Source organism: Lucilia sericata, unplaced genomic scaffold, assembly GCF_015586225.1.
Source record: "Lucilia sericata isolate MDLA Ls3-8-SP2 unplaced genomic scaffold, ASM1558622v1 Contig000100F_arrow, whole genome shotgun sequence".
In the NCBI taxonomy this organism is placed as follows: Eukaryota; Metazoa; Arthropoda; class Insecta; order Diptera; family Calliphoridae; genus Lucilia; species Lucilia sericata.
Window position 1 is genome coordinate 373,438 of NW_023994132.1, and position 23,699 is coordinate 397,136.

The following is a 23,699-nucleotide window of genomic DNA, read 5'->3' on the forward strand; positions in this document are numbered from 1 at the left end:
CTTCTCATTTGAAATTTAACGTTCGTAAGGCGCGAATGTGTTTTTTCAAAAGAACATCAAAAAGAAAAACATAACAAAATCGGGGAAAACGAACTTGTAACTGAAATACAAATTTGAAAAAAGTGCGCTCACTTTCGCTGGTGCAACCAAGAAAATAAACGCTTATAGATCTTGGAAAGCAGATCAGTAAGAACTTTTAAAGAATTTTTTATGTGATGCATACATACATATGTATATTTTTAAGTGTTTAGTGTGTTAAAGCAAATATAAAGTAAATTAAATAAATTTTTATAAAAATAAATAATTTAAAAAAAAATTGCTAAAAAAAAAAATAATAAAATTCTTGAACCAAAGCGGAAGTGTTACAAATAAAATAAAACAGGAAATTTTTTATTACAAATACATAAATTTCCCCAAAATAATTGTGTAATTACAAACACAAAAAAAATATTAATAAACAACAAAGAATTTTGAGAACAAAAGAAATCCATAACAACTTTAAACATGACGCAGCAGCAACCGGCCTGGGGCTTAAGCCTCTCGAAATGTAAGTGTTTTTTAAAGAATAAACCAATTAATGACAGAGAATCTGAATTTCAAGAAACTTAAGTCCCGTTTAAAAATAAAACCTTTACAAATTATGGGTCGCAATTAAGCATCTGTTATTTAAAAGTTAAATAAGTAACTGATATTATTTATTGTCAAATGTTTATTAATTATTATTTTTAAAGATATTGTTGACAATACTTTTACATATAAAAAAAATTGTGCTAATTTTATTTTTAAATAAACAAATATTTCCGTTAAATTTGTAAATTATATTAAGAATTTATTTAATATTTAATATGTCTTGACGTCATTAAAGAAATCGTTATAAATATAAAATGTAAATTTTAAAATGTTTTTTAATAGTTTATTTTTATTTAAGAATTTTAAATAAATTTAACACTTATTTGCGAAAGTGTTTAATAAATGTTGTTTAATTAATTCAATTCTATATAATTAATGTCGACGCAATGACAATGCCGATTTTATAAGATTATTTGATTGTTTTTCTTACAAAATTTCAAATATTAGTTTTAATCCTTATTAAAAATTCCTATATAATTTTTTATTGAATTAGTAACCTAAATTGTCTATTACAGTTCCAATATTATTTTTTATGAATGGAACCGCTAAAATCTATAGATCCAATAGTGTCATTTCATTTAAAGCTGACCTATGTATATGTTGAAAAGACATTTTATTTATTGGATAATATAATACAAAAGAAGAAATTATATTATTTAATATGCAATTATTTTTGTCAACTTTTTTTTTTGCTAAAACACGTTTAATAAAAAGTGTGGTCTACGAAGATCTTGAATTTATAACGAAATTAATAATGACGTTTCTGTATCTGTATCACATTAAAAAAAAATCAAGAATGTTATAATATTTAAACAAATATTTTAAATATTGCACGAGTATGTATTTGAAAACGATTGTCATTGAAATGTTTAAGTTTGAATTTGTTATTTAACAATTATATAAAATACAATGTGCGAATTGGAACGAAATGAAAAAAAAAAAATGTTGGTAGTGTGTTGAACCATTTAATGACCCAACAAAAATTTAAATTAACTTCCGATTAATGTGCATAGAATTGTTATTATTTTTGTTATTATTATTGGATAACAATCATTCATACTTATAATTTGTGTTTAAAATTGAACTTTATGTTGAACTTTAAATGTAATTATACCTAAAACGTGTTTAACATAAAATAATCAGATTGAAATGTAAAACAAAAAATTTTAATAAATTTGTGGTGGATACATACATACATATGTTAGAGTGTATGAATATTTATGTTTAAAAGTTAAAGAAGAATTAATATGCTCGACACTTGTTTCAGACAAACGACTCATATGGTGGATATGATCTGCATACGTATAAAATTGACAGACGGACGGATCGAGACATACCTATAGACTGATTCATTTGTATCGGATAGTATTTATTTGCACGTACGATTTTAGACAATATTAATTGATATAATAATAGATTCATAATTTTGACAAAATCTCTATAGATTTTTTATAATACAAATACATAGCATTTTTGCAACTATTACTACTTAGTTGTTGAAAATATAGGTCAAGGTATATTTCAATTTCTACTATTAACGTTTAAAACATAATTAGGTATCCATGCGTGGAAAATATACCAACAATTTATAGCGTTTTCATTTTTGATCTCAAACAACTGCGTTTTTTAAATTTGTTTTAAAGGTTGGTAAATTTTCTAATTTATACCAATTCGTTTTATTTAGTTCAGCGAACTGTTACTGAGTGCCTTAATATTGACAATTGACCCTCTCCTAGGACATTATTGAAGGGGCAAACTCTCTTCATATCATATCAAAGAAGCAGTCAAAAAATAATTATTTATTCAAGTCCCTATTCAGTAAAGATAGATGGAAAAAATTAGTTTCATTCGAATTATTTGCTGGACTTACATTGTTTTAATACTTTGTCTATTTTCAGTTATCGGTTAAAATTGATTTGAAATAAATATAGATTTTAAATGGGAAACTTCATGAAAGGATTTGTGATAGAATTATGGAAGATTTTGATCCAAAAGATATCTGGGGTCTTCAGAAAATTGATCCCAATAAACATGCAAACAGACGGACTGATAGACATACCTTGAACTTTGCTTTTTCTCGAAGTTCAAGGGCATACAATTCTAAATTTTAATTTATAATAAAAAAGCATAACTACCGCCCGCCATCATAATTTGATTAAGCTTTTGTATCGCAAAGAAATTTTAAAAACTTAAGCAAGGAAAAATAAACAGAGCAATTAAGATAAATTTTACTCGATCACGAGTAAAATTTATCTTAATTGCAATTAGTATATCTTTACATTAGCGTTAGAGTTAATAATATTTTGTTTAATGTTATATTTAAGACCATTAGACTATGGAATTATTAGAAATTAATGATAAGCAAGAATACAAACATTTAATGCGAAATTAAATATTTTTTTTTCGTACTCGTTTTCCTTATAAGAGGCGTAAAGCCCCATTCTAAAGATTTATTTTCAGAAATAAATCAAAAGCGCTAAATCATTTAATTAATATGTTTTGACGTCAAAAATATCTGGCAACGTCAATATGTGCGGTTGAGAAAAATTCGCGGTCGTGAAGCAAAAGCAAAAAAATCTTTGAAAATATTAAATAATTTGAATTATAAAATATGATCTATGTAAAAAAGTGATTAATATTTAATTCTGAGCTTATTGAATATAAATATAAGTGTGTTTTGATAATAATCCCGAAAAACTTTAACAAAATAAATTTGACTGGAATATCTCACATTGACTTGGTGTTAAGACAAGCTAAAAAAAAAAAAAAAAAAAAAAAACATACATGATATTTTAACTACTTTAAACTACTTTAACTACTTTAAATATTACTTTTCTCATATTAATGCATATTACAATCCGCAAAAGTGAAATAAATATAAATAAATTAAAATTCAACACAACATTTAATTGACACTAAAAATTAAAACAGAATAAATCTACATGTGTTTCCATTTATGTATATGCATATACATGATATCAATAAACATGATATCAATATAACGTTTGATTTAAACACATACATATGAAGGATAAAATAAATGCAAAAAAAAAAATTACGGAGAGTAAAAGATTTTAAAAGTAACATTTAGTGGGAAGAATATTGTGGATAAAAGGAATTTGAAGAAAGAAATATTTAGTGTTGTCATCTTGATGAATAAAAAAATAAAACAAGATAAATCAAATATACAATCATTTACGCACACAAATACATTAATTACCAATATTTTTGGTGGATAGTTTACTATTAATATGTGTAAAAGTTAGAATTAAACAAGTTTCAACCCAACATCTAATTAATTTTACAAAATACAAATAAATATTTTAATTGCTTTAAAAATTATTTTTCTCATATTAATGCATATTACAATCTATATAAGTGAAATAAATATAAATAAATCAAAATTCAACACAACATTTAATGGACACCAAAAACTACAATAGAATAAATCTACATTTGTTTCCATATATGTATATACATATACATGATATCAATATAACGTTTGATTTAAACACATACATATGAAGGACAGAATAAATGTAAGAAATGATGGAGAGTAAAGATCTTAAAAGTAACATTTAGTGGGAAGAATGTTGTGGATAAAAGGAATTTGAAAGATTCATATAAGAAATATTTAGTGTTGTCAACTTCATGGATAAAAAAATAAAACAAAATAAATAAACAATACAATAATTTACGCACACAAATACATTAATTAATAATATTTTTGGTGAAAAGAAAATAATACTGCATTTTACTATTAATATGTGTAAAAGTTAAAATTAAACTAGTTTCAACCCAACATCTAATTAATAATAAAAAAAAAAAAAAAAAAAATAAATAAAAAAAAAAAAAAAACAAATCTACATTTATTCACACATACTCTAATAAATAAATAATATAAATTAATACATTCTCATAATGTCACCAAAGAATCCTGTCCAGTGTCCTATTTGCCACACGAATATAACAAAAACTAATCCTAGTATTGGATGTGGAAGTTGTGGTCTTTACTTTCATAACAAGTGTGCTGGTGTCACTGAACAATTATTAAATGCCGTTCGTAAAAATATTTCTAAATTTTTGTGTAATGATTGTAAAAAAGGCATTGGAGTTGGTGAAAATACTAACAATGACATTATCAAACGAATGGAAGAAATTAAAATTTCAATAGAAAATAAAATTGAGGATACCAAAGTAAATATTGAGCATCGAATGGATAACGGATTTTTAAACCTAGAAACTAAAGTAGTCCAGATGGTTAATGATTTTCGTAAAGAAGTCAATACTGAAATTGCTAATATTAAATCGGATGTTGCTAATTGTTACTCTTGTGTCAAAAATACAGATAAAGCGTATGAGAACAAATATCATCAACTTCAATACAAGAACAATATGTTGGAAAGACGCTTAAATCGATCGGATATTTTGATAAGTGGATTAAATTGTACCATCGAAAAGATACGTGAAAACACAATTAAAATAGCCAAATTTGTTGGAGTGGATATTAGCCTCTCAGATATTAATCATTGCTGTTACATAAAACATAGAAAATACTTTATAGTAAAATTGAATTCCGTGCAATTACGTGACACCATCATGAAAAATTACCACAAATCAGAACCGTTATTGCTAAATAAAATCATAGGTGGAACCATTGAATCCAGAATTTATCTGAACGACAATTTGTCCCCATCGTCTGGCAAACTAAATTATCTTTGTCGCAAACTTTTGTCTGAGAAGAAAATAAAAAAATTTTATCTATTAAATATGGACAACCCTAAAGCCAAAATTCTTATGCTGGACGGAAAAAATATTTTGTTGGATAGCCAGCAGTGTGCAAACCTATTGGATGGCTGTTTGAATCTTCCTGAAGATGATAATAATTAGTAATAAGTGTAATTTAATAATATAAAATAAATTGTATTTGTTATAAATTATTGTTATCATCAGGTAATTATTATTATATTGATATTATAGTTATTGTATTGCAATTATTATATTATTTTAAAATGAAAATTATACATTTATATCATTCATACTTATATCCTTTTGTATAGTACTTAAAATTGGCATTTGATTATTTAGATATTTTTTCTCATGTGTAGTATAATCACACATGTAGTTAATAATTTCATTCTATAAAACATATGTATTTTTCTCTAGGTGTACACTAATATATTTATAATTTTTTTTTTCTAATTTTTTTAATTTTTTTTTCTCCTTCGTAATATTAGATATTTATTTTGAAATATTAATTACATATTTACTGCAAATCTTGAGAGTAATTAATCAAACTTATTAATAATACTTTTAAAGTAATAATACTATTAAAGTTATTTTATTAATAATATTCAACTCAAATTGTATTTGTATTTCTTTATTATTAATTTTATAACATATTTCATATTTATTGATTATTAATGCCTAAATTAAATACATTTTAATTAATAATTTGAAATATTGTTATATAACATATTTTTAGTTGCCCAACTGATAAATTTATAATAGAAAATTTTCAGAGGATAATAAAAATAATTTTTGTACACAATTAAATTGATATTTTTTTTTTTATTTTTTTATTTAAATGGAAATTACAAATACTTATTTGAACAAAACTGAACTAATAATAGAATCTGAAACACTTACCATATTAATTTAATGTTTATTAATTACTTAATTTGTTTAATATACAAATAAAAACCTTATTACTCAAAATTTATTAATAACTATAATTTAAACTAATTAGAATTAAAATTATTAACTCAGTGTAAATTGGATAAATTTACATGTATTTGATATATCTATATACAATTATGAAAATAAAAAGTAAATAATTTAGTGTACCCATTAATACATAATTAATACATATGCCAACTTAAAGTATATAATAGAAATTCAACATTATTGAAAAGGAAAAAATACATTTGAAGACAATTAATATCAATTGAATTTAAATAAATAAAACTATTTAATAAAACTTTTTTTCTTTTTAATTTGTATTTTCTCTTTTCTACATAATAAATACATACAAATGCTAATTTAAAATAATTGAATCGTATTACAAACTAAATTGAAAAACAAAATAATAAAAAATTAACTAAATTAAAAAATTAAATATTTGAGCACAATAATGATGATTTGTTATTAGTTTTTTATAAAATAAAATAAAAAATGCAATTACAATTTGTGCCTTTTTTAACAATAATGTTATCTTGTAGTTGTTACTTACTAAAACTATTTAAAATTTTTAAAACAAAATTTGAAATATGATCTCTATTTTTTTTTTTTTTTTTTTTTTTCAATTATTATTAAAATTTGAATATTTAATTAATTTGATATAAAAAAGAAAAAAAAAATTAAATACGAAATTTAAGTTATTTTATTGTAATATTAAATACTATTATTATTATTTATCACTAAATCATAATTATTACATTCGTAAACTTTTAATTTTTTATACTTTGAATTTTAATGAATTTTGAATGTTTTAATATTTTTAAATTTATTTTTGCTTTTTTGCGACCTTTATATTATGTTGCCTTTATATATATTAAATAAGTTAAATTTGTTTTTAATAGGGATGATTGATTTTCGTGCACACTTTAGGGTTTATGATGAATTTAGGTGAGAATTTAGGTGAAATTGCCTCTGATGGCAGTAAAATTAATGCTGTAATAAACTCTGCAAACTTTAATATTCTACACTTCAATGCACAAAGTTTGGTTCCTAGAGAAAATAGCACTAAATTTGATGAAATTCGTAACTTGATAATGGATTGCGATATTGATGCCGTTGGTATAACGGAAACATGGTATAAGGAGTTTATTTATGATTCGGCTGTGTCAATTCCTGGTTTTAAACTTTTTAGAAAGGATAGAAGTGGTTGTAGAGGCGGGGGGGTTTGCTTATACATACGGAATAATTTAAAGACTGGTAATATTTTTGATGAACAATATGATGTTAATGTTGAATCACTTTTCGTGGAGATAATTTTAGAGGACAATTCAGTAGCTTTGTTAGGTGTTATATATCTTCCTAATGGTCAATTCCTTTGTTGTGAAAGGGTCCTTGAAAATTTCTCTTCTAGGTATAATAATATAATTTTGATGGGCGATTTTAATATAAACCTTTTTATTAATGGTGCTATTGTTCGCGAAATTTGCGAGCGACTGTCGTTATATATAGTTCACAATTCTTTACCCACACATTATTCTCCTCAACAATTATCTACATCACTTATAGATTTTTATCTAGTCTCTGACATAGAATTAGTTAGTAGTAAACATCAATTTCAAATACCTGCTCTAAATTCCTATCATGCGGCAATATTTATAACATATAATATTTCTCAGTTTAAAAATCCGGATATATACCTTTGTAGGGATTATTCAAATCTTAGCTACGACCAATGTTTACTTCAATTAGAATCTATGAATTTTTCTGGCGTCTATGATAGTTTGAATGTTGACGAGAGTGTAGAATGTTTTAATTCCAATTTAAATCGTTTGTTTGAGGATAATGTACCAAATCGTAGAGTAGTTAAAAGCGTTGTACATAATTGGATGAATGAAGAGTGTATTTGTAGTGCTAAGCGTATTAGAGATCTGACATATCGTGCCTACAGGGAAAATAGGTCTGATAGGAATTTTGAAGCTTATCGCAGAGCTAGAAACAGATTAAAAACCATCATAAGAGGTGTTCGCAGGAAGTACTGTTTAAGATTTTTTTCTACATGTGATCAGAAACAGTTATGGTGCAAGATTAAATCTATAGGAATTGTGAAATCACCAGGAAATGAACGGTTTCCTATTTCACTGAACGAGTTTAATGAATTTTCCCGTATGGCTGGAACTGCTGATGGTGGTCTTGACCATTTACCTTCCTCTGAAGGATTTACTTTTGCAAATGTTACGGAAACTGATGTTTTAAATGCAGTTTTAAGTATCAAATCTCAAGCGGTAGGTGCTGATCAAATTCATATTAAATTTCTTAAATTCATAATACTGCCTATTTTAAAACATTTAACATTTATTATTAACAGGGTGTTGACAACATCGGTAGTTCCTAAAATTTGGAAGGTTGGTAGGATTGTACCGATTCCTAAAGTTAAGATTCCTAGGAATTGTTCGGACTATCGTCCTATCAGTATTTTGTCAGTCTGTTCAAAAGTTTTGGAACTAATTATTAGGGAACAAATGTTACATCATCTAAATAGTTGTAGTTTGATTCATCCACATCAATCAGGTTTTAGGAAAGGATTTAGTACTACTGGCACACTTCTGGAAATCACGGAAACTATTAGGGAAAACTTCGACAAGGATTTGGTTAGTATTTTAATTTTTTTGGATTATTGTAAGGCATTCGACTCGATTAATCATTCATTGTTGATCCATAAGCTCTCACATACATTTGGTTATAGTTCAAGTGCCTGTAAACTCATTTACTCTTTCTTACATGGTCGCAGTCAATTTGTTCAAATAGAACGTGAAGTTTCTAGTAGGATTCCAATTTACCGTGGTGTGCCACAAGGGTCAATGTTAGGGCCATTATTATTTTTGTTATATATAAATGACATTTATCATGAATTAAATTTCTTGAAATGTTATACCTATGCTGATGACATACAGCTTTTATCAACGTTTGACTTATTATCTCTACAAAATTCTGAGGCGCATATTAATTCTGAACTTGATCTTTTAGTTGATTGGTCAAAACGTAACTTCTTACAACTAAATGCCATGAAATGCAAGGTAATGGTATTTTCTAAACAATCTATTTCTTTAAACATTATTCTGAATAACGAAGTATTAGAAATTGTTCCTCATTATAAAACACTTGGTATTATTTTGGATGATAAGCTAACATTTAGTTTTCATATAAATTCAGTAATTTCACGAATATCTTGGACATTGAGAAAGTTATATAATATTGGTTTTTACTTGCCCTCTTCAATAAAACGTCGTGTTGCTTTATCATTGTGTTTACCGTTATTAATTTATGGTATTGAAGTTTACTCATGTACCTCAAACTCCAACATTGACAGATTAAAAAGATCCTTTAATAGTGTAGTACGTTATATTTATGGACTTCGGATTAGTGATCATGTTTCTCAATATTACGTTGATTTACTTGGTTGTAGTTTCTTTCGATATGTTCAGTTGAGAAAAATGATTTTCTTTTTTAAAACTATAAAATATGGTAAACCTGACTATTTGCAGAATAAATTTAACTTTGCTATTTCAAATAGAACACATTCTTTAATATGTCCAGCACATGTTTCATTATTTATGACGAGATCATTTCGAGTTAACATAGCGCGCTTATGGAATACTGTTATTCCTTACCAGGAACGTAAATTCTCACATTCATTATATGCATTTAAAAATATTTTTTTGTCGAATTCATAACTAACCCTGAGCCTATTTTTAATGATATTCCACTATGTAAATGTATATTGTACAGCCATTTCCCCTAAGTTTTTATAAAATATTTAATTGGTATAACTCATTTGTTGCAAAAAATCTTTTATATAACCTTATTGCATTTCGCTCCTATTATGTTTTACTGTCATTTTTAGGCTAATAATATTATCTTTATTTTCACCAATTTATAGAATCCTAATCAGTGTGTGCAAAACTTCAAGTCTAACTATTAAAAATAAGAAAATTATAATTAAAAAAAATTATAAATATATGTTATATTTTCTTACTAAATAATGTACCAATAATATTTTTGTATTATAAGTATATTTAATTGTAGACTAGCCAATTAGGCCCTATCGGCTTACGGCCATTGTTTTTGAATAAATAAATAAATAAAAAAATAAATAAAATAAATATTAAAAGTATAAATAATCTAAAAAATAAGTCTAAAGTGATTGATAATTGCAATTTAAGAAGTTTAATATAATATTGTATATTTTTCAGAATTACATATTTGTATTTCATTAAACTGTTTAAATATTTAAATGAATTAAATTTTTTCACCATTACAGACACAAAATTCCAAGAACTTCAAAGTTCTCATTGTTGTAAATTTAAACTTTAAACAAAAAATTTTAAATTTGGCTTTACTTCTTTGAAGTTTCAATTCTGCTCATTATATCACCGACAACGAACTTTTTTATTTAAAAATAAAAATAATTTTTAGCAGGGGAAATACCCACAAAATCTTTTTTAAGGTTAAATAAAAATGTTATCTAAATAAACGTGAATAAAATATTTAAAGAAAATTATCACTTTAGTATTTAAATAATTATTTTGTATTTTATTTAATTACCCAATTAAACAAATTGGCGTAATGTATTTAATCTAAAATAAATCGTTTAGAATAAAGTTATCTGAAATTTTCAATCAATACATGTGGCGGTTTGGCCAATATGTTCCTCAAGGATACTTTTATTTATAAACAAACACGTTTCTCTGTGTTTAAGTTTATTTAAAGTATTATTATTTATGGCTTTTAAGCGGAAAATAAAAATAGACACAATAAAAAATTTAATTTAAGTGCAAATAATTAAAATGAAATTACTGTTCACAGGGCGGTAACTTTTTTATGTGTAATTTTAATAACTTTTCCAGTACGCTTTACCATGCATTATGGGTGGTAATTTAAATTTATTATATTTGTTTTTGAAATAATATTTAATATATGTATTTATTCAATTTTATTGTTGTTTTCACAGATAATAAATATTGGTCATAAAGTTTTTTTAAAGTTTGCCTTTAATTTATGTACGTACATACACACTTTAAGTTGGAAAATTATCATAACCCGATAGATTTCAGCATATTTAACAAATGAAAATTTTTGAGGATATAGTCCTGTTAACTAATGAAGTAGTAACAATGCCACCTGAATAAGTTGTGACAATTGACACCATGGCGACATCGTACTATCAAATTGTAAGGATTCCTTCTTATAAAGTTTTGGAATTAATCTTACCCTGTGACCCAAAGACCCAACTACGGAACTAGTGTAACAGTTCCTTTTCTTAGTATTTCTAAAATCCAGATATTTTAATTTAAACTATGACTGGTCTAGTTTCGTTTTACTTAAGTAAATCCTTTTAAAATTTTCTTTCTCTAAGATTAAAATTCAATTTGTTTAGCTTTTTGGATATAACGACTTTATGCAATTTCTTTAAGAAAATTTGTATACCCTACACCACTATAGTAGGGAGGGTATTATGCGTTTGTGCTGATGTTTGTGACTCTCAAAAATATTGGTCCTACACCACCTTAAAGTATACCAATCGACTCAACTTTCTAAGTAGATTTTTTTCAAGATAATTTGATGAGTTTTGGCACATACTCTTCTCTTGACCCAGGGACGAAACCTATTGAAATGGTTAAAATCGGTCCATTATTTCGTATAGCCCCCATACAACCGTACTCTCCGAATAGGGCTTTTGAGCTCATAAATATGTTAAATGTTCTTGTATCACTTAAAAATCGGCAAAACTTAGTTTATATAAATCTTAATGATACTGCTGATTTTCGTAAAGATCGGCCTTCATTTGACCCTATCCCCCATACAAAGTCCCGTTCAGAAAATTACTTGATGGTCAAAATTCACTTATAAACACTAATATCATCATGATATTCTGCATAAATAACTAGTCCCTCTACCAAAATTTATAAAATATATGATTGTTTTATTAATAGGAGTTGAAAAGAATTAATTCTTTTATAAAATGAAATTATTATTCTTTTGTAGAATAAAGTTCTTAGATATTTGCTGTCAAGATTCAGTTTTATTGCACTTTGTATTTTTGACATCGAAGAATTCCTTAATACGAAATATTAACTACTTTTTTCATATTGCAAATTCTTTCTAAATAGTCCAACAACTAAACTATTTAATAGACTTATTAATATATTAGTCAAGAGACAAGCTACTAGTCCGTAGTATAATTAAGAAGCAAGTCAACAGACAGTAAAATTTTCAAATACTGCAAAAAATGGCATATTCAAAGTATAAGAATAATATTTTGAAAAAACAAGTTTTGATTTGACACTTTCTGGACTACATCATTTTAAATATCTGCTTATTTATTAATGAGTTTGCATAATATCTATCTTTTAAGTTTATTTACTTGGAGATATTCTTTGTGGTTTTAAAGATTGTGGTTGGAAATCTACAGCAGAACTTTTTAATTATGTTTGTTAAAATAATTTTTTTAAGAAGGTGGCCAGATAACAAGTTTACATTACGCAAATGAAATAATAGTAACGTTTATAATTAAAAACTGTGAAAATAAAACAATTGATTGATTACCATTTCTTTGAAATATGAAACAACAGCAAATAACAACATTTAAACTAATTTACTAACTATTATAAAAACTATATGACAGTTTTCTGATATGGCAATTTATTAGTTATTAAATTAACACAATAACCATAATTGGCCCTAATAAATTGTTTAGCTTTTTCATACTTTTTTATCAGTTTTTTTTTGCTTTAAATAATTTGCTTGGTAATAAGTAAAAAATAAATAAATAAAAGTGATATTTTATAGTACAATTTAATACATTATTAAGTCACTTGATCACTTAATTAAATGCTCTTTAACCAAAAAACCAAGAATATAATAAAATGTTTTATTGCCTTTAGATTAAATTATAATTTATAATTAGTAATTATTTCTATTGCACTTGAGCAGTTTAAACACATCGTATTTAAAATTAAGCATGTGCTGCAATAAAAAAATACAAATTATTTCCGCAAAGATGTAGGTGATAAATAAAATTCCGACGTTTGGTCTCAAATAGATTAGATGTCTGGTAATGCAAATCTTTACTATATTATTTAAAAAAAATTAATAAAATTAAGTTATGATTTCTGCATGTCATTTTATAAATACATTTCTTCACGGTGATAGTCAAAAATTTAACAAACAGGTGGCTTATCATCATATCACCATTGGGATCAGTAGACTAAATCAGTTTACAAAATCAATTGACTGATTCATAAATAATATTTTGTTTTCTAAAACGTTTATAAAATTAAATTTCCATACAAAATTTAATTTATAAACCGCTTATAAAATAATTTTTTTTTATGAATTAGACCTTTACTGCCTTATTCATAAACATTTACAATTTATCACAGGTTTATAAAACAAATTTTGTATGAAAATTTGTCTTATAAACCTTTGATAAATTGTCGTGAATAAGGCCCTGAGCATTAAAGCTGTAAATAAATGTAAATGTCCACAAAATATCAGTTTTTTATAAAAACTTTTAAGACGATCAGCTTTCAATAGAAATCTTTCAAGACAAAAATTTTAGACTATCAGTATTCCATAGAAAACTTTTAAAACGGTCAGTTTTCCATAGAAAACTTTTTAGACGATCAGTTCCATTTAGAAAACTTGTAGGACGATCAGTTTTTTATAGAAAACTTTTAGCACGATCAGTTTTTTATAGAAAACTTTTAGGATGATCAGTTTTCTATAGAAAACTTTTAAGACAATCAGTTTTCTATAGAAAACTTTTAGGACGATCAGTTTTCTATAGAAAACTTTTAGGACGATCAGTTTTCTATAGAAAACTTTTAGGACGATCAGTTTTCTATAGAAAACTTTTAGGACGATCAGTTTTCTATAGAAAACTTTTAGGACGATCAGTTTTCTATAGAAAACTTTTAGGACGATCAGTTTTCTATAGAAAACTTTTAGGACGATCAGTTTTCTATAGAAATATTTTAAGACGATAGTTTTCTATAGAAAACATTTTCTATAGAAACATTTTTAGACGATCAGTTTTATATAAAATTTAAGACAATCAGTATACAATGGAAAACTTTGAAGACGATCAGTTTTCTATAGAAAACTTTTAGGGCGATCAGTTTTCTTTACAAAACTTTGAAGACGGTCGGTTTCTATAGAATAATCTTAAAATGATCAGTTTTTTATACAAAACTTTTAGGACGTTCAGTCTACAATAGAAAACTTTGAAGACGATCAATTTTCTATAGAAAACTTTTAGGATGATCAGTTTTTTATAGAACATGTTAAGACTATCAATTTTCTATAGAAAACTTTTAGGATGATCAGTTTTCTATATAAAACTTTAAAAACAATAGTTTAACTTAAATCCAAATTGCTCCATTTCCAAGTATAAAGCTAAAAGCCTGATACATTCCCTTTTAATTTATTTAAATTTTAGACAATATCAAATTTGTTTTTTAATGTAATTAAACACAATTTCATAATTATTTAGAAAAACAATTCAAATAAAAAATGTATTAATAACAGGTGTTTTATTGTTTAAAATACATGCAATTGTTTTCAAATATTTTTTTTTTACTTTATAATTTCAAACAATTTCATTTCATTGGCAAATTTAATTTTATAAGGGCACGTGAATTTAATATTTATTTTACTTTTATGATACATATAGATGCATAGAGTACAATATTTTTCTAAATTTTTATTATTATTTAAATTTATCAGAAAATAAACTGGATTCCTTAAATATGTACATGTCGCATGTCATTGTATTATAATAGCAACAAAAAACCAACAGAATCATTTAATTTTAATGATAAGAAGTTCTATTTATTTGTTTTTTTTTTTTTGTTTTATATACTCTTCATAAAAAATGTCTTGCACACAGTTCAAATACTTGTAATTGTTTTAAAATAATTTTCTGATAGTATATCTTGTTTCATAAAACCATCATAATTTAATTAAGTTGTTAAACTTTTATTTATTAAGTCGTAGATCGTTTTTATTGCAATTGTTTTTCACATTTTACTGGAAAACAGCCTTTGACTAACTAACAACGAGCCAAATTAACTAATTTAATTGGCTAAAATGGGTTTATTTAATTTTACCTTCAAAAAGGTGTTTTACCTTTTTTCTACAATATTTAACTTTTTTGTTAATAATATTTTATAGCCACAAACATATAATCAAACTTATTAATAAATGCAATGAATTTTAATAAGCCTGTGGTAACTAGTCATTACTTGTAGTATTGTGATTTATTAAATGTTAAACAACATTTATAAAAAAATTTTTTAAAATTTTAGTTATTTTCTTATAAAAATTAATTTTTAAATTACTGGAAAGAATTTTAAATTGCAATGACTAATGGCATTAAACTAACATAAAAAATAAAGTAAAAGTTGAAGGCCATTTAGTTGAATTTATTTGTTACAAATACAATAATTTTTATGAAAAAATTTTATATTTTAGTAATAGAATTTAGTTCCTTAACTTTCCAAAAAGTACTTTCCATCCCAGTTAATGATCATAGATGCATTTCTAACAAACAAACGATTTGTTAACTTGATAATGAATATTTAATAATTTACGATAAATACTTGATAAATATTTAAAATATTGTTGACAAATTTATTAAATGTAAAAATAATAATAATATTAGTTAATACTCTACTTCATTCATGCAACAGTAGAAATACAAGGAAATTAATGCTAATTGATTGTTGACATGAAAATACTTAATGTGATTTTTTTTTTTTTTTATTTTATTGATTTTACTTTAATCTAACACTCTCTAATTTTTTATTCTCTGTGTCTCTCTTTATAGATTTTGTTATACCTCAACGTGTGATATTGGCTATAATGGGTTTCTTGGCCATTTTGAATGCTTATACAATGCGTATCAGTTTATCGATTGCCATCACTGAATTGGTAGTAAAGAAGAATCACACTGAAGGTGGGGATACTGCAGTTTGTCCCGCTGACAATTTGGATTCTGAGTCATCGGTAAGAAAGAATTTTCAAAAATTATTAAGCTATTTAATTAAGGCAAAGTGTTTAAATATTTTCTTCTTTTTCATGTTAATTTCAGAGCGGCGGTACCTTTGAATGGTCCGAAGAGTTACAGGGTTTAATTTTGTCATCCTTTTATATTGGTTACATTGTTACCCACATACCCGGCGGTTTATTGGCCGAAAAATTCGGTGGCAAATGGACTTTGGGTTTAGGCATCCTCTCCACTGCTTTCTTCACACTCATCACCCCAGTTGCCATTACTGAGGGAGGTTCCACCGCTTTGATTATTGTTCGTATCTTGATGGGTTTGGGCGAAGGTACCACATTCCCGGCCTTAAGTGTTTTACTTTCACAATGGGTTCCCATTAAGGAACGTGGCAAATTGGGCGCTCTTGTATTAGGTGGTGGTCAAGTCGGTACTATTTTGGGCAATTCGTTATCAGGTGTTTTACTCGATGCTTATGATTGGCCCGTGGTATTCTATCTTTTCGGTGGCTTGGGTGTTGTTTGGTTTATCTTTTTCGTAAGTTTTGTATTTATAAAGTAGATTGTAGATCATTTACTAAATTGAAACAAATTACTTTTATTTGTTTAGTGCTTCCTGTGCTTTAGTGATCCCGCTTCTCATCCCTACATCAAGCCCAGTGAACGTGAATATTTGGAACGTGAAATGGGTTCGATTGTACGCAATGAGAATTTACCACCCACACCTTGGAAAGCCATTTTAACTAGCATGCCTATGATTGCTTTAGTTTGTGCTCAAATTGGTCACGATTGGGGCTTCTATATTATGGTCACAGATTTACCCAAATACATGTCCGATGTCATGCAGTTCTCTATTAAGGCCAATGGTTTGTACTCCTCATTGCCCTATGTCATGATGTGGATATTTTCGATTTCTTCTGGTTTCGTTGGTGATTGGTTGATGACTAGAGGCATTTTGAATATTACCAATACACGTAAATTAATGACAGGAATTGGTAAGTACATATTAGATCGGTAGTTAGTTATACAAAATTGTTTAACATTTTTTATATGTTTTCACTTTAATATTACAGCTGCCTTTGGTCCCGCTATTTTCATGGTAGCCGCTTCTTATGCTGGTTGTGATCGTGTTGCCGTTGTTGTGTTGTTTACTATTTGCATGGGTCTGATGGGTGCTTTCTACGCTGGCATGAAATTAAGTCCTCTTGATATGAGTCCCAATTATGCTGGTACCTTGATGGCCATTACAAATGGTATTGGTGCCATAACAGGAGTAATTACTCCATATTTAGTGGGTGTAATGACACCGAATGTAAGTAAAAGACCTTTATGATATTTTTCAAATTTGTAGTTAAAATTACTTATTAAATAATTTTGATTATTAGGCCACTTTATTGGAATGGCGTTTGGTATTCTGGGTGGCCTTTGCCGTCCTTGTTGTTACTGCCATTATCTACAGCATATGGGCTTCTGGTGAGGTTCAACCCTACAATGATCCCCAACCCAAGCATAAGGACTTTGAAGCCGAAGAACGTGCCGAAAAACAAAGAAAAGAGAAAATCTAAGACTGTGTTACAGTAGGCTGCAAACATTTAGTTAAAAGTTAAGTTTTCTTTTTTGTTAGAAAAAAACACTAAACTTTACGATTTTTGTAAATATCAGGAAAAAAATAGTAAGAATGAACAACTCTATTACATATTTTAAAAACGGTACCAAATTTGTATTTAAGCGAACGAGACAAAAAATTACAGCAAAAATTTAATTTAACAGTATTTATTTTTCCTTGTAATTCTGATATCGTTATAATGAAAATTGCAACTAAAACTTTAAAGTTACTTATGGACTCTAATAATAAGTAAAACAAAAGTGCCTTTAAGAAAATACGAAATTTTGTATGTAATTTTTTTAGAAATTTTGTCTAAATAGTATTTAAATGTATTAATTAATTCATAAGATTAGTTATAAGAATATTAGAGTAATAATATTGAAACTCATTGCAAAAAATGGGTAAAAAACAACATCAAAACATCTGGTTTGAATGATTAAAATAATGACAATGAACCCAATTCCGCAAAAACTTCCACAATTTACATTTTTAAATATATGTATCTTAAATATATTTAAACCTACATACATATGTTTAACAATTTATTAAAAACGCTATCCATCAATGCAGCGGAAACGTTTAAACTCGTATTTACACAGATCGAATTCAGAACTAATGTTCAAACCAGTTGTATTGAATTTTAAAAATAATGCTGATTTAAATACAGTAAATGTATGTGATATTCTTTTTTAGCATAATTTACTAAAAAAAATATTTTGAATTACTAAATATTATATATGTATGTATATAAAACAATTTATTTTTAAATTGTTCTAAATGCAATTAACATATCAATAATGTATTTGCAGCATTTAATAATTAAAAAAACACTGTTCTAAATCATTTACACACTCTATTGTTAAAAACTCTTTGCCTTTCCATATCACTTTTTCAAATGCGAATTTATTGTTATAATTAATTAATTTAATAGTCATACCTAATAACTAAGAGCAGGGTTTTTATAACTGTATAATTCAATTTAGAATAAAAATTTAGGTTCCTCCCTTTTGTTAAATAAATAAATGTTGTTAAATATATTTAAATACTGTTTTTCAATTTATAAACTTTCGGGAAATACTGGAACCATTTATACAGAGTATATTACATCCTCTATTCACAAAGGCCTTAAAAATATTAAGAAGAAGTCTCATTTTTTCACTGCTGACAAAAAAGTTCCCGCAACATAACTTATTTGTTTCTAAGACACTGTTACACGTTTTTTAATATAAATCTCGAAAGGGTCACATCTTTTGTATTTAACCTATAGTACTGGTTACAAAACTTTTATATATTATTGAAGCAATTTATACATTTTTAAACACCCTATACCCACATATTTTCTTATCCTTATTTTTTCATTATTTAGTTATACATTTTTCTGTTCCAAAATTTAAAGTTTTATTTTCAATTAACATAAAATTTTTGTTTGTTCAAATTTGTTTAAGACAAAAGTACAAATGGATTCATCTTTAACATTAGATATCTTTAAAAAATGTATGTACATACATATATGTATGCTGTAAAATTAACCTCAATATTTCAAAATTTTTATATACATAATTGCAAATTAAATTTAAAACAGACCTATTTCTGCCACAAAGAGTTCTCGTCAGTTTCTTTGGATTTTTGGCAATTGTTAATGCTTTTATAATGAGCCATGTTACAGAGATATTTTTGGACCCAATAAGAATTCCCCACAATAATCATTCAACTGAAAAAGCTGAAATATTAATGATTTTGAAAAGACGGTTGAATTTTACATCTCATAGAAAAGGAGGATTATGGAAACAAAAATTGTGGATAAGCAAACATGCTCGGGAAGACCCATATATTTTCGCTTTTTATATCGGTTTCTTAATAACTCATATACCAGGAGCTTTAATAGCAGAAAGTTATGGCGGCAAACGGGTGTTAATTATAACCTTGACCATTATGTCATTTATTACTCTTGCAACGCCTAGTTTGGTAAATCAATATGGTGTTAAAGGTTTACTGATCCTACGCATAATGCTAGGATTAAGTGAGGGACCTTTATTCCCTGCTGTGTGTTGTATGATATCTAGATGGATACCATCTCAAGAGAGGGGATCATTGGCTACTGTTGTCTTAAGTGGAGGTCAAATTGGTATATTAATTGTCCATCTTTTGTCTGTTGTCCTATATACACATATTAGATGGACTTTTGTCTTTTACATACTTGGCGCTAATGTCTTACTATTGTGTATTTGTTTTGTAAGTTCATATCTAAAATCTATATAATGACCTCTCTACCACATTTATTTATAGATTTATTTTGTTTTGATAATCACGATTTAAATCCCTATATTAAGTCATCCGAAAAAGTCTATCTTCAAGAATCAATTTCGTACTTAAACTTTGAGGGTTTACTTACTTGCTCACAGTCCTTGGCGACAGATATTATCAAGTCCACATATGTGGGCTTTAATATCTGCCACCATGGAACATGCTTGGAATCTGTCAACAAATGTTAACAATATTAAACGCAGCTAATCCTGTTTACTACAGCGATGATTTTTGGCAGTGTGTGAATATTTTGTTACCCTTCTTTTTAAATTGGATTGTGGCAATGTTAGCAGGAATATTTAGTGATGTGTTGATTCAATGGAAAATTTTAAACGCTACCGAGTCAAGAAAACTAATGACTGCAATAGGTAAGGAAATCATTTTCTCTAAAACTATAGGACTACAAAAATTCCTAAACTTACAGTTGTTTTTTCTAGAAAACTATAGGACCTAAAGCAAAAACATACTGCTATCACAAAATTATTTACCAAAATTGCATTTTTTTCAAAAATAATAGGTCCACAGACAAAACAAAAAAATTGATTGGTCACTAAAATTTAAAAATTCTTTATTTTAAAAATTGTAGCTCGGATTTGGCCCAGAAATCTGTTCGAAATTTGCTAAATGTTTGCTGTGTAATGAAAGCACTAATTTCGCATCAATTTATAACTGTTCTATGGGCGTAATGGGTACATATTATGCTGGTATAAAACTAACTGCTCTGGACTTGAGTCCGAAATATGCAGGAACTATAATGGCAATAGCAAATACTTTCGGATCGATAGGTAATATTTTAGCACCATATTTTGAGAGTTTTACAAATGGATCGGTAAGCTAGATTCTTGGTTTATTTTTGAAATAAAACTCATTTATTGCATTTATTGGTTATCTAAAAAGGAAACTTTTCGAAATATACGAAACATTATGTGGTTTATTATAACCATTTTTACTTCCGGGGAAGACCAAAACTTTGATAAAAGTGATTTTGAAACAGAAGATAAAATAGCATGAAAATAAATATTCAAACTTCAAAAATGTGAGTTTTTAAATTTTATTATACAAATGTTAGATCAATATAAAATAACTGCAAAATTATACATACATACTTTGACTGCAAATTGTAAAGAAACTTCTAATCGAATTTTTTAAGTATTATGACAGATGTTCCAGTTTATATACAACAACCGCAACCGGAATGGGGAGTTAAGCTATCAAAATGTAAGTGTGGAATTCATTTTTAAATTAACAACTTTTTTTATAAATATGCTCTCGGAATAGTTATATTTATACCTCAACGAGTAATATTGGCTCTCATGGGATTCTTTGGCGTAGTAAATGCCTACACAATGCGAATTTGTTTATCCATGGTTATTCCAGCTTTGGTTTTACCACGCAATTATAGCGATGAAAAGGTTTCTGAAGCTCACTGTCCTGCGTCGGAAGATCTTTTTGAAGACGATGAGAATGTAAGATATTATGGGAATTTTATACCTATTAATAATGAAACTATCTACACATGCACATATTTTTAAATTAAATTTCTTTTGCAGTCTCTTTCCGGTACTTATGATTGGTCTCAGGCAATGCAAGGGATTTATTTTAAGTTCTTTTTATATTGGCTACTTGATCACACATGTACCCGGGGGTGAGCTAGCAAAAGTTTTCGGTGCAAAATGGGTTTTGAGTTTGGGTCTTCTATTTACTGCCATTTGCACTTTATTAACTCCTTTGGCCATTGACTTTACGGGTCATATTGGTTTAATTGTTATACGTATTCTAATGGGCTTGGGAGAGGGAACTACATTTCCGGCTTTAAGTGCTTTAATAGCTCATTGGGTGCCGAAGAATGAGAGAGGAGTAATTGGGGCAGTAATTTTAGGTGGTGGTCAAATGGGTACAATTATCGGAAATCTAATGTCAGGATTTCTATTGTCCAGGAGTGGTTGGCCAGCGGTATTTTATACCTTTGGCTGTCTAACGTTTTTGTGGTTTATATTCTTTGTAAGTTTAATGTTAAAAATTGTTTCTTATTTAATAATTTGGTAAACTTTTTGTAGTCTTTATTTTGCTTTAGCGACCCAGCCTCACATCCATTTATAAAATCCAAAGAAAAGGAATATTTAATACAAGAATTGGGATCTATTACACGCAGAAGAGATCTAGGTGCAACGCCCTGGAAACAAATTTTTCTCAGCATGCCAATGTATGCCCTGCTAGTTGCTCAAGTCGGTCACGATTGGGCATTTTATATACTCGTTACCGATCTACCAAAATACCTAAATGATGTCATGCAAATACCTATCAAAAAGAATGCTCTTTACTCCTCATTACCTTTCGCTCTAATGTGGATTGTTTCGATATTTGCGGGAATTTTAGCAGACTTTTTAATAAAACATGAAGTTTTATCTTTAACGATAGTAAGAAAAATTATGACTTCCGTCGCAGCTTTTGGTCCTGCACTATTCGCAATTCTAGCTTCATATGCCGGTTGTAATGAGTGGGAAGTTATTATATACTTTTGCTTGTGTTTAGGTACAATGGGTTTCTATTATGCTGGTGTTAGGCTTACGCCAAATGACTTGAGTCCAAATTACGCTGGAACTCTGATGGCTATAACAAATGGTTTTGGATCATTTGCAGGAATTTTAGCGCCATATTCTGTAGGTTTAATGACACCAAATGTAAGTTTTTAATTGAATATATAAGTTTGCGAAAATTAGATTTTGAGTTATGATTATTTACAGACAACCATACAGGAATGGCGCCTGGTATTTTGGGTTGGTGGCTTTATACTTTCAGCTAGTGCAGTATTTTATTGTGTATGGGCAACTGGCGATACTCAATCATGGAATGAACCTAGTCCAAAAAAGGGAGTGGAAAAGGAATAACTTACAAAATTTATGTTCATAATTTAAAATTTTGTGTATCTTTTGTACGATGACAACATGCTAAAAGATTAAATACTTATATCTAAACTTAAAAAAAATGATTCCGCAAATATAAAATGAATTAATATATTATCATATATCGATATTAATATTAACATCAAGGTGATTTTCGAAATAGGATTTTTAATGAGAGGTTGGATCAATTATGGACCAAGTTTTTCTGAATTTAAAATAGTGATTAATTTTTAAACACAGAGATGGAAAAGTCTATTGACAAACATATGTATTTTCTGTAAGAGACCTATTTGGTGAGCAGGATCAATAATAGACTGATTCTCAGCATGATACAACCATAAAATATGTTCAAGAAATTTTGGGCCCTATAAAATGTTTGTGCCGAATTTCATCGCAATTCATGAGCAATTTCCTACCCTTATGAGGCTAGGTTAGTTAAATTATGGACAGATATTGCACATTTTAATACAAATTCTTTTTGAATTCATTAAATTAAAATTAATTTGTGGTCACTTATG

The 23,699-nt window shown here is 27.1% G+C and overlaps 3 protein-coding genes across 3 annotated transcripts; all 3 read left to right on the top strand.

The window, feature by feature from the left end:
* LOC119599994 (putative inorganic phosphate cotransporter) lies at positions 1–19,017 on the top strand. The gene is made up of 6 exons (XM_037949987.1): positions 1–547; positions 16,196–16,374; positions 16,460–16,906; positions 16,979–17,363; positions 17,442–17,680; positions 17,754–19,017. The coding sequence occupies exons 1-6, from the start codon at positions 505–507 to the stop codon at positions 17,931–17,933; spliced, it is 1,473 nt and encodes a 490-aa protein (XP_037805915.1). The 5' UTR covers positions 1–504; the 3' UTR covers positions 17,934–19,017.
* Positions 19,018–19,366: 349 nt separating this feature from the next.
* LOC119600029 (sialin-like) lies at positions 19,367–20,496 on the top strand. The gene is made up of 3 exons (XM_037950028.1): positions 19,367–19,468; positions 19,557–20,206; positions 20,261–20,496. Exons 1-3 carry the CDS (start codon positions 19,432–19,434, stop codon positions 20,288–20,290), a joined length of 717 nt encoding a protein of 238 aa, XP_037805956.1. The 5' UTR covers positions 19,367–19,431; the 3' UTR covers positions 20,291–20,496.
* A 721-nt stretch (positions 20,497–21,217) lies between these two features.
* LOC119600026 (putative inorganic phosphate cotransporter) lies at positions 21,218–23,267 on the top strand. The gene is given in 7 exon segments (XM_037950024.1): positions 21,218–21,314; positions 21,429–21,496; positions 21,557–21,744; positions 21,829–21,873; positions 21,875–22,279; positions 22,336–22,959; positions 23,023–23,267. Coding segments are annotated over 7 exon segments (1,503 nt in total). The 5' UTR covers positions 21,218–21,285; the 3' UTR covers positions 23,167–23,267.
* The last annotated feature ends 432 nt before the right edge of the window (positions 23,268–23,699 follow it).

Coding starts and splice junctions, on each gene's coding strand:
- LOC119599994 (XM_037949987.1), top strand. CDS start 505: ATGACGCAGCAGCAACCGGCCTGGGGCTTAAGCCTCTCGAAAT. Junction 16,907..16,978: donor TTGTTTGGTTTATCTTTTTC/GTAAGTTTTGTA, acceptor TTATTTGTTTAG/TGCTTCCTGTGCTTTAGTGA. Junction 17,681..17,753: donor TGGGTGTAATGACACCGAAT/GTAAGTAAAAGA, acceptor TTTGATTATTAG/GCCACTTTATTGGAATGGCG.
- LOC119600029 (XM_037950028.1), top strand. CDS start 19,432: ATGGATTCATCTTTAACATTAGATATCTTTAAAAAAT. Junction 19,469..19,556: donor ATTAGATATCTTTAAAAAAT/GTATGTACATAC, acceptor AATTTAAAACAG/ACCTATTTCTGCCACAAAGA. Junction 20,207..20,260: donor TACTATTGTGTATTTGTTTT/GTAAGTTCATAT, acceptor ATTTATTTATAG/ATTTATTTTGTTTTGATAAT.